General features: G+C 43.7%; 1 protein-coding gene and 1 long non-coding RNA gene across 2 annotated transcripts in view; one reads left to right on the top strand and one right to left on the bottom strand.

Annotated features, from left to right (window-relative positions):
- Positions 1-11,280, top strand: part of MUC13 (mucin 13, cell surface associated) — a 28,949-nt gene extending 17,669 nt beyond the window's left edge. Inside the window, exons 6-12 of the mRNA XM_017516449.2 lie at positions 913-1,076; positions 3,957-4,076; positions 4,375-4,504; positions 5,169-5,206; positions 6,823-6,907; positions 9,353-9,554; positions 11,049-11,280. Of these exons, the coding sequence (XP_017371938.1) occupies positions 913-1,076; positions 3,957-4,076; positions 4,375-4,504; positions 5,169-5,206; positions 6,823-6,907; positions 9,353-9,554 (739 nt within the window). The 3' untranslated portion in view covers positions 11,049-11,280. The remainder of the gene's footprint in view (positions 1-912; positions 1,077-3,956; positions 4,077-4,374; positions 4,505-5,168; positions 5,207-6,822; positions 6,908-9,352; positions 9,555-11,048) is intronic.
- LOC119469173 lies at positions 1,075-1,414 on the bottom strand. The gene is made up of 2 exons (XR_005197992.1): positions 1,378-1,414; positions 1,075-1,276 (listed from the first exon to the last, which is right to left on the bottom strand). It is a non-coding gene; the product is annotated as an uncharacterized LOC119469173 (long non-coding RNA).
- Positions 11,281-11,787: the final 507 nt, after the last annotated feature.

Below are 11,787 nucleotides of genomic sequence, written 5' to 3'. Positions count from 1 at the left end.
AAAAAAACATTTAGACAGCAAAATATATCCTGAGGCTTAAAAGCACAGAGCCACACATCAGATAATGAAGAAGTTTTTAAAAGTCGTTTTCCCCCATCTCAGTGATTGTATCACTTGATTCTTTTTGGACAATGAAATAATTGAACTTGGCACAGCTGTGCTTAGGGCTCTGAACTGCAGTCCTGATGAGAAAGAGAGAGAGAGAGAGAAATGGAGATAGAGACAGAGATAGAGACTGATGTCTCTTGTCTTACTGATGGCAGGAACTTCGTATCGCGCGTAGGATCTGGTAGTACATGCTCATGTTTCCAGCAGCCCCAGTCCTCTTTGTGTCAGTTCTCCTTTAGGTCATGTGTGTCCAGGCCCAATCATATTCCCACTTTGAAGCTGCCTCCTGACTTCCTGGTCCTTTCTGGGAGTGATCCAGGCTCTCTATGGCTGGTTACTGCTTTCTCCATGCACAGGGAAGGACACGGGCCCCTCTGTCTCTCTCAAAGAACCAGTCTGAGATTTAACAGCTCAGCGAGACCTACTCTTGCTGTCCTGTAGAAAGTGACAATTTCCCATTTCAGATGTTACTTGTTCTAATTCTGGTTAGCTCCAGGCTCCTAAATCCTTAAAATGATTTTTTGCAATTTTTCAAAGAATCATTATCCACAGTTTTCCTAAGTGCTCTCCAACAGAACACTGTTTTCACCATAGGTGTCCTCTCAACACACATCAAATGGAGACCTCCAAGCCTATACATTGCCATCTTTTGGCAGCGCCAGACTCTATATGTGGGCCCCAGTTGTAGGGACAGGACAGCAGGTCAGGACGAGGGCCAAAACATTCAGGAGTCTGGGAGGTAGGAAGACTTATTTGTTGATTCTTCAGTTCAATTCATTAATGACAGATTTATTTCATTTTTAGCACACCTCCGTCAGCAAGATCTGAAATGCGTGCTGGTGACAAGGTTGTTAATGTAGCAATAGTAACAATTTTGACAGAAACCACAAATGAAAATGAGACGAGTGTGGCTAATATAATTGATAAAGCAATTAGAAATAACCCAAGAAACATTAAAGGCTATAGTTGTAAGTATTGTATAATTTTATTCAAAGTTTTTTGTAAGCTTTTTCATTCTATGTGAAAAGGGGCCAAGAACTACATTATTGAACTGACAAATGTCTCCAAATTTCCTTTTAACCAATTCTTCTTCTCTTTACCTGCTCACTTGCCATCTGCTTTTTTCCAACCATCTCCCGAGTCATCAAACTGGCCAGGGTGTTCCTCTCTAGGAAGGTATAAATGACCAGACATATCACTGCTGGCCAGGGAAAGAGAAAGGAGAAACAAGAGGGCTTTGTACCAAGTTAGAGCTTTACAGATGATTACATAAAGTTTTATCCTTGGCTGGGCCCGGTGGCTCACTGCTATAACCCCAGCACTTTGGAAGGCTAAGATGGGCAGATTCTTTGATAGGAGGAGTTTGAGACCAGCCTGGGCAACATGGCAAAACCCTGTCTCTACAAAAAATACAAAAAATTAGCTGGGTGTAGTGGTGCAGGTCTGTGGTCTCAGCTACTTCGGAGACTGAGTTGGGAGCATTGCTTGGGTCCAGGAGGTTGGGACTGCAGTCAGCTGAGATCACGACACCACACTGCAGCCTAGGTGATAGAGCAAGACTGAGCTTTACCTGTACTATTTTCCCCTTTAGACTGACACACAAGCCCACCATGTAGCTGTAGCAGTTTGCGTTTGCTGTGTTACAACGGTAGTGGCCTAAACCAACCACCATTTACTTATTGCAACCCTAGAATTCTATGGGTCTGAATTTGGGCTGGGCTCAACTGGATAGTCTGCTGATCTGGGCAAGGCTTCATTGATCTATGCTGGGCTCACTGAAGTATCTGCCATCAGCTGCCGGGTCAGCTAAATTGTTTGTCTCTGCTCCACATAGTCTCTTATCCTTACCAGACCCGTCCAGAGGATTTCAACAGCAGCAAGAGGACTTCCTGGTCCTTTCAGGGAGTGAACAGGCTCTCTACGGCTGGTTACTGCTTTCTCCATGCACAGGGAGGGACCTGCGCCCCTCTGTCTCTCTCAAAGAACCAGTCTGAGATTTAACAGCTCAGCGAGACCTACTCTTGCTGTCCTGTAGAAAGTGACAATTTCCCATTTCAAGTTTCCCACTACTTGTTCTAATTCTGGTTAGCTCCAGGCTCCTAGATTCGATGCACAAGTGTTTCTCAAGTCTCTGCTTGCATCACGGTTATAACTGTCCAGCTGGCTAAAGCAATTCACCTGACCAAGCACAGCGTGGAAGGGCCGTGCAGAAGGGCTACAGAAAGGTGTGAATAAATTGCTGTCATGACTGCAGTCAACCCACCACAGCAGTCACCAGAAGTTCCTCACCCCAGAAGCAACCCATTGCGGCCAGTCCCAGGAAGAGGTGTTTACAGCTGGTTCTCAGTCCTGGCTGCCAAATCCAGAATCCTCTGCTGAGCCACAACTTATTTGACTTTTCTATAGTATTTGACACCAGTATCCTTCCCTTCTTGATATTACCTTCTTCCTGGGCCCCCATCTATCATTCTCCTAATCACCTTCCTGCCTCCCTCACCCTTCTTTTTGCTCCTTCTAAGACTCCTTTTTTCATCTCTTAAATGTTTCTTTTTTTTCTTTCTTTTTAGACAGGGTCTCATGCTGTTGCCCAGGCTGGAGTGCAGTGTGGTGATCTCGGCTCACCACAAATTCCAGCTCCCGGGTTCAAGCAATTCTCTTGCCTCAGCCTCCCAAGTAGTTGGAATTATAGGCTTGCACCACCATACCTGGCTAATTTTTGTATTTTTAGTAGAGACAGTTTTTGCCATTTTGCCTGGGCTGGTATTGAACTCCTGGTCTCAGGTGATCTGCTCACCTTGTCCTCCCAAAGTGCTGGGATTACAGGTGTGAGCCACCATGCCTGGCCAGAAAATACTTCTTCCTGTTCTTCAGCTTCAATGTCACAAATAAATTGTTTTCTCTGTCCCAAATTGAAGAATCTCTTGCTCTACGCTTTTAAGTAGAGGTATTTGCATATGGCAGGAGGATGGAGGCTGAGTTACAGTTTGGGATGTTTATTAGAGAGGAGCCATATGACTCTACCTACTCCTATTCTTTCCCCATAATCCATTCTCAGACTCATCTCCCCCCGCCTTACCTCCCACCCTTCACCCCCCACCCTCCATGCCCCAGCGATGGAATCTTGCTCTGTCACCCAGAGCTGCAGTGCAATGGTGCGATCTTGGCTCATGCAACCTCCGCCTCCTGGGTTCAAGCAGTTCTCCTGCCTCAGCCTCCCGAGTAGCTGGGACTACAGGCACGCATCACCATGCCCAGCTAATTTTTGTATTTTTAGTAGAGACAGTGTTTGACCATGTTGGCCAGGCTCGTCTCAAACTCCTGACTTATGATCCACCCTCCTTGGCCTCCCAAAGTGCTAAGATTACAGAAGTAAGCAACCACGCCCAGCCCAGATTCATCTTTTAACCCTAATGCCTTCCAATCCATTTTTATTTCTTTATTTACTTTTATTTATATTTTGATACAAGGTCTCACTGTTGCTAAGGTTGGAGTGCAGTGGCGCGATCATGGCTCACTGTAACCTTGAACTTCTGGGCTCAAGTGATCCTCCCACTCCAGCCTCCTGAGTAGCTGGGACTACAGAACTTGCCACCATGCCCAGCTAACTTTTAAATTTTTTGTAGAGATGGGGTTTCACTGTGTTGCCCAGGCTGGTCTTGAACCCCTGGGCTCCAACGATCCTCCTGCCTAGGCCTTCTGAAGTGCTGGGATTACAGTGAGCCACTACACCTGGCCCCAAAACTTATTAAAAGGCAAAGTATAATAGCAACAAGGTGGGGTAATTTGCACAAATTAGTTTATCCATATTGTTACGCTAACTATTTTTTTAAATAATTTGTGCTACTCAGTGGTCCTTCGGTGTGATTATTACGGTTGTAATGAGGACGGGAATGGATGCATCAATAGTTTAGCATGTGAATGCAAATCTGACCTGATAAGGCCTAACCCACAGAGCACTTTCTGTGTTGGTAAGTGTTTCACCTGCTTCTAATCTTCTTCACAACTCCCACTTTCTCTCCTTTTGCAACGTACAAAATTCACTGCTTGTTTCCACATTCATTTCAGAGTCCAAGTGATACAACTTTAGACATACAGACCAAGGCTGGGACCTTGGCTAACCCAGGTCAGCTTCACAGGGGGCACATCAACAAGCATCTCATTTACCTAGAAAAAGCAATGTGAAAAACACTGTCATGTCGTCACATGTGACTTTGGGGTTAAAGAGATTGTTTCTGAAAATTACCAAGAGATCATTCTGTTTTGAAGCTTCCAGTCTAAAGTGTCCTGATACCTGCAACGCAGAGCACAAGCAATGCTTAGTAAAGAAGACCGGCGCAGACCCTGAGTGTGTGTGCGTGCCTGGCTACCAGGAAGATGCTAATGGGAACTGCCAAAAGTAAGAAAAGTCACTTTGTGTTTGTCTCGCCATAGCTGGAGCTAGGCAAAGAAGATAGGCCTTGCAACACATACCTGTATACAGGTGTTGAGTCAGGAAGTTGGTAAGGTGGCATAGGTTGGTAGAGACAGAGCATCATCATGATGATGATCATCATCATCATTTTCGAGCATTCTCTATGCTCCAGGAGACACACTAGGTAATACCTGTCACATAGCAACACCGTTTGGAATGTCTTAGCTTCCCATTTTCAAGTGATGAAACTGAGCTGAAAGGAAATAGCCCCCAGCTCACAGGACAGAAAATAAGGGGCAGAGCCATGTGGCACCACAGCCTGAGAGGGTTCCACTACCCTCCATGCCTCTTGGGTTCAGCTTTGCCTGAACTGCAGAATCTTCCTGGAGCACGGAAGATGGAGTGTTCAGTCAGTAGTAAATGAGCCTACATGGAATTGAGTACCCCCCCTTACCCTTCCAGGATCCCGTGGAAGGTGATCTCCTGGAAGAATGAGGGTGTAAGGAAGGCAAAAGAAAGGGGAAAGGAAGCAAGGAAGGACAGAATGAAAGGAAGGTGGAAAGGAAGATGTGGAGACTGGGGTGGGAACTCTGACATGCTCCCCGCAGGGGCTCTTTAACACTGTTTCCTTTCGCTCACGGTATTTCAGGTGTGCATTTGGCTACAGTGGACTCAACTGTGAGGACAGTGAGTATGAAAGTCTTGCTATTATAAACAAGTTATTAAGCATCTGAGAAATCAATAGTGACCACATTCTACATCCTGCCCAGTCCTTCGAAGTCTCTGTCCTGTTTCATAAAGAGAGAAACTATCTGCCTCCAGTTGGTCTTCTGGGTCCTGCCCTGCCATGCCCACCCTTAGGTTATGGACAGCAGCCCCTCTGCCACAGAAAATAACAGAATTCAGCCCAGGAGGGGGCTGGTGCCTCTGGACTTGCTTGAGACAAGAGAAGGGAGTCGTAGCATTATGTTGATTTCCTACATTAGCTTACATATGTGTTCTCTGTTGCTACTAGGGATAAAAGACAAGCACATTTCAAAGATTCTGGTGGTTATGGAAGAGCAGACCTAGAAAACAGACGTTTAAATACTCAAATCCTTTTGTTTCAGAGCTATTTACTGGTTTGGGATATTTTGCTGCAAATTCAAATTCTGTTCCCTCCCATGCTCCACCCCCACCAGATGAAGAAATACTAACTTTAGATTTTCAATTATTTTATATTTTAAAATCTACATAATGAACTAAAGATCAGTGATCCAAGATGAAGGAAATATTACTGTCAGCCTTCCTGCCAGCCATGAAGATAGTGATGGGTGACATTCTCCTGTATTTCTACATTTCTACTGTATTTTATTGCAAGGAATAATTTCCTAAGTCTTCCTTTGGAGTTTTCAGTTTCCACACCTATAAAATGAGAGGTCTGGACCAGACAAACTTCAAGGTCTTTTCCAGACTTGCTAGTCTGGCCCCATGAATCCACGTTAAAGGCGGCATTTGTGGGAGTCACATAGAAGGTCTAGAGCACACAAAGAGGTCTAGAGCAGCATTGCCCAGTAGAAATACTATGTGAGCTACACATTTTATTTGAAATTTTAGAAATTTCAAGTAAATTGCTAAAAGTAAAAAGATGACATTGATTTTAAGAACATATTTTATTTAACCTATATATCCAAAATATTATTTCAACATGGAATCAATAAAAAAAATGATTAACCAATTATTTCACATTTTTTTCACACAAAGTGTTTGCAGTCTGGTGTGTCTGTTACATTGTGTCTCATAGCCGCAGTCACGTGTCAATAGTGCCAGCCAAGGCAGAGTTAGGAGAAGAGAATGGGTGACAATGAATGTCTAGACTCTTCCCTCATTGATATTATCAAGCCATTGGCTGGCTCCTCTAGCAGTGACATTTAACTCCAACCTAATTTCTTTAGCTTATCAGTAAGGCGAGGTATAGAGGGCAGGCAAAGGCAGCAGAGGTAAGGAGGGAGGTGTGGCCCTCGGTTGAGACCCCACTCCCCACCAAGCCCACGAAGATCCTGCCACCATCGGCCTGCTTTGTATTTACAGTCTTTTATCTGGCAAGGCTGCCCTTTCCAAATTCATGCTGAAGACACAGTTTAGGAGGTGTGAGGAGGGGATGCTAAAGGAAATAGGCCATTTACCCAACCTAGCCTGGAGGGTTGGAGACCAGAGCCTGATGGTCCTCACAGCTAGGAGTCCCCGGGAACACACATACCTGTGCAGCAGACAGCTGGACGTCAGCTTGTTGGGGGCTGTTCTTATTTTCTTCTCCCTTTCAGATTTTCAGCTGATCCTCACTATTGTGGGCACCATCGCTGGCATTGTCATTCTCAGCATGATAATTGCATTGATCTTCACAGCAAGGTATGGGAAGAAAGTGTCCTTTTTTAAATTTAATTTTTAAAAACAAACAGCGATGGGGGTTTCACTATGTTGCCCAGGTTGGTCTCAAACTCCTGGACTCAAGCAGTCCTCCCATCTCAGCCCCCAAAAGTGCTGGGATTACAGGCATGTGCCACCACATCCGCCAGAAGTGGCCTTTTCTTGGGACACAACACCACCAGCATGATACTCTCTAGTTTCCAACACACTCATCCTCTCCTGGGCAAGAGAAGGGGGATAAGGGAAGGACTTTCTAATACCACTGACCTTTTCCTTACCTTAATTTTCTTCTTATTATATGAGCTATGCATGATCATGGAAGAAAACTGAGAAAGTAGAGAAGTGGGTAGAGGGCAAAATTTAAAAATCACTCACAAAACCCACCACCTTGAGACAGCATTTTCATCTATAACTTTCCAGATTTATTTCTATCTTTTAAAATATTATTATATATGTAATTTTGTATCTTTCGTATTTTTTAAATTTTAGGTTTTTTTTTTTTTTGGTTTAACACCATAAGATGACATCACAACCATTTCCTTTTGTCATTAAAAACTCTTCGTTAATGTAATAGTATTTTAACTACACTGAAATTGTCAAATACAGTTTTCATCAGATCACCTCCCTGTACAGGACTCTGCTACAAATGGTCTAAAATCAACCTCAACTTAACCCCCTGGGTTTTTAAAAACTTTTTAAATGAAAGGTTATCTCAGCCAGCGATGGTGGTAGCACCCCTATAATCCCAGCTACTCAGGAGGCTGAGGCAGGAGAACCCCTTGAACCCAGGAGGTGGAGGTTGTGGTGAGCCGAGATCGTGCTGCTGCACTCCAGCCTGGGTGACAGGGCAAGACCCTAACACACACACACACACACAGAGGTTATATCTGCATGACTATTTCTTAGCTTGGTGCCTTAAAGTCCCTTCTCTTAGGGAAGGGGCAGTAGAATTCATTCATTCAACAATATTTAGGTAGACTAAATGTCCCCCCATTAACAGGGAAGCAAATGCTGTGATCTCTTTTCCATTCTAAATGTGCCAAGTGGGGATCCACTTTGATTGTTCTTAAAGCTCCTTTTTTCTAACATTTAGTTCATATCTTATATTTTGGCAGAATAGGTATTTTTCCACTTTAATGTGAGAGGATAAATAGATTTTAGGTTCTTAAAATATTTTGTTGGTTTTTTTTTTCTTTTTCTTTTTCTTTTTTTGAGACAGAGTCTTGCTCTGTTACCCAGGCTGGAGTGCAGTGGCATGATCTTGGCTCACTGCAACCTCCACCTGCCAGGTTCAAGCAATTCTCCCGCCTCAGCCTCCCAGGTAGCTGGGACTAGAGGCACGTGCTACCGTGCCTGACTAATTTTTGTATTTTTAATGGAGACAAGGTTTCACCATGTTGGCCAAGCTGGTCTTGAACTCCTGGCCTCAAGTGATCTGTCCACCTCAGCCTCCCAAAGTGCTGGGATTATAGGCATGAGCCACCGTGCCCAGCCTCCTTTCAAGTCTTTGAAATTGTTTTACTCATTTTACCCACTGAGGTGATTCTTAGGTGTTGACTTTGCTTGGATGAAATACTGTATCACAAATCATTCTCTCTCTTTGACCTCTATTTTCATTTCTAGAAATAATTCAAAAGCACACTTAAGAATAATAATATGATAAGCAAAATATGAATGAAGCCAGTGGAATTAGATGGTTATGTTGGATCAGCATTGAAGTCCAGGTTTTGTAGTTACACAGAGCTCATAACCTTAAATTTAGGGAACCTACACTGAATAAAATAATGAAATGTTTTATTTTGTTATTAGTAAGGCATCAAGTCTGCAACTTTCTTTCTTTTTTTTTTGAGACGGAGTTTCTCTCTTGTTGCCCAGGCTGGAGTGCAGTGGCGCGATCTTGGCTCACTGCAACCTCTGCCTCCCAGGTTCAAGCCCTTCTTCTGCCTCAGCCTCCCAAGTAGCTGGAATTACAGACATGCACCACCATGCCTGGCTAATTTTGTATTTTTAGTAGAGACAGGGTTTCTCTGTGTTGGTCAGTCTGGTCTTGAACTCCCAACCTCAGGTGATCCACCTGCCTCAGCCTCCGAAAGTGCTTGGATTATTGGATTACAGGCGTGAGCCACTGTGCCCGGCCAAAACTTATTCTTTGATAAAAAACTGTTAGCGTTCTTTGGTTATGCAACTTATTCTTAATTGGATCAGAAATGTTAACAACTGGGGAATCTGGGTGATGAGGCATGTGAGAGACAATACTATGTGTGTGTGTGTGTGTGTGTGTGTGTGTGTGTGTGTGTGTATTTGGTAACTTACAAATAAATGTAAAATTAGTTCAAAATTTAAAAGTATTTTTAAAAAGAACATTAACGTTTACCTCAAGGAGTTTTCTGCCATTGTCAAATCCTAATTCCTCTTAACTGATTACAGATCAAATAACAAAAAGAAGGATATTGAAACAGAGAACTTGATTGAGGAAGACTTTCAAAATCTACGACTGCAGTCAACAGGCTTCAGCAATCTTGGAGCAGAAGGGAACATCTTTCCTAAGGTCAGGATAACGGCCTCCAAAGACAGCCATATGCACAATCCCTATGCCAGCCACAGCAACGTGCCCCGCCCTGACTATTAGGTGAGTCAGTGCACTTTCCCTTCTGCCTTTGGGAGTGAATGCACCAGGGCAGAGCAGAGACCTGGTTGTTGGATCTTCAATCCTTGGCTGTCCCGCAGGCTTTCTTTTTCTTTTCTTTAATTGAAATAGAGATCAAAAAGGAAGCTTCCTGCTGTTGGAAGTAGCCACCACTTGGTCCCTAACTCTTAGCATCTATGTGACTTTAGACACATCACTTAATTTCTCTGGCCTTCTATTTTCTCATCTGTAAAAAGGGCAGGTTAATTTAGATACCCCTAAGGTCCCTTTAGATTACCAACTTCCATGGATATGTCTCCAGAGATGATGATGATGCTTCTCAGGCTGTTTAAAGGCCTAGGTCCTCAGCCAGGACCAGGAGGGACATCGGATGTAAACATAGTTCTGTGGGATCCTTTTCACCAGACCGTGTGAAGGCAATGCTCTCCTTCCCTCCTGCTTGATCTCAAGGCTACTCAATGTATTTCTTTCTTAGTTCTATTTGTTGTTGTTATTGTTGTTGTTTTGAGACAGGGTCTCACTCTGTCACCCAGACTTCAGCGTAGTGGTACAATCCCTGCTCATTGCAGCCTCAACCTCCTGTGCTCAAGTGATCCTCCCACCTCAGCCTCCCAAGTAGCTGGGACTACAGCCACATACTACCATGCCCGGCTAATTTTGGTACTTTTTGTAGAGACAGGGGTGTCTGCCATGTTGCCTAGGCTGATCTCAAATTCCTGAACTCAAGTGATCCTCCCGCCTCGTCCTCCCAAAGTGCTGGGATTACAGGCATGAGCCACGGCACTGGGCCTCAATCCATTTCTAAAGATATAAAATGGAACTTGGCTTATTGGCTCATCCCCATAACCCTAGCACTTTGGGAGACCAAAGCAGGAGAATCGCTTGAACCCAAGAGTTCAAGACCAGCCTGGGCAAGTAAGGAGAACCCATCTCTACCAAAAAAAAAAAAATTATATATATATATATATATATATATATATATGTGTGTGTGTGTGTGTGTGTGTGTGTATGTGTGTGTGTATACACACATACACACACACACATATATATAGTTTTTTTTTTAAAAAAAGGAGATAAGGCTAGTTAGGCTGGTAATACTATATTTCTCTGGGGAAGACTTTCAAGGACAATAGCTTGTACCCACTGGGTTTGTATTGGATAATCATAGCTGGCACTGCTTAGTGTGATTGAATGAAATGTTGAAAGGAGGAAGCCTGTGAGAGACTTTTGGAAGAAGAATGACAGGCTGAGATGGAAAGAGGGAAGATGGTGAAGGAAGAAGAGAAAGGGGGCTGGGGAAGAGATGGGGAATGGAACAGATGCGAGGAGAGAAATGATAGGGAGAATACAGGAGAAAGCTGAAGAAGACAAATAACATGAATAAAAGTAATGTTAATAATTTACAGGTCTAAATGATCACATATGTTTCTGTTAGAGTATTTTCTAAGAGTATTATCTCTCCCTCTCTCTATCTAGAATCATAAAAATGTGGAACCCACCGTGGCCCCCCACCCACTGTACAAGCTATTATTCTGAGTGTTTAGAAAGACTGATGGAGAAGTGAGTACCAGTAAAGATCTGGCCTCCAGGGTTTTTCTTCCACCTGACATCTGCCAGCCTCTCTGAACGGAAGTTGTGAATGTTTGCAATGAATACAGCTCGCTTGCTAAATAAGAGTCTGTGACATTATATATAGTAGATGCTATTAGCATTTGTCAGATAGGTGGTTTTCTTCAATCAGTACGGAGTAGTGAGACCATGGTTAGGGTTGTTTCTTAAAGTTTTTTACTGGTAGGGGAACAAGAACCATCTCCTATCTGGGGAAAGCTCCCCAGCATTGCTTGCTCCTGGGTGAGCATTGCTGTTGAGTTAAGTGACTTAATTCCCCTGGGAGACATCGCATCAACTTGGAGGTCTGAGGGGATGAGAAGAGATACCTATCATCTTTTAAGGGTCACAGCTTACTCTTTGAAAAGTCAGAATAGGGATACTGCTTCCATCCCTCCAATGGAGGAATTTTGACAACCTTTGAACTGCCCAGAGCTTGCAACCTAGCCTCACCCAAGAAGACAGGAAAGAGATATATCTCTCAGCTTTTTCAGGAGGTGTGACTGGGAATCCAGGAACTTTTTGATGCTAATTAGAAGGCCCGGATTAGAAATGTCCACTACAAGGTACACTCTACAGTTTTTGAAACACTAGGTGGTAGAGAGGA

The sequence above is a fragment of the Cebus imitator genome, unplaced genomic scaffold, assembly GCF_001604975.1.
Source record: "Cebus imitator isolate Cc_AM_T3 unplaced genomic scaffold, Cebus_imitator-1.0 Scaffold588, whole genome shotgun sequence".
NCBI classification, from domain to species: domain Eukaryota; kingdom Metazoa; phylum Chordata; class Mammalia; order Primates; family Cebidae; genus Cebus; species Cebus imitator.
Note: the sequence above shows the minus strand (reverse complement) of the source record. Positions and strands in the feature narration are given on the sequence as shown.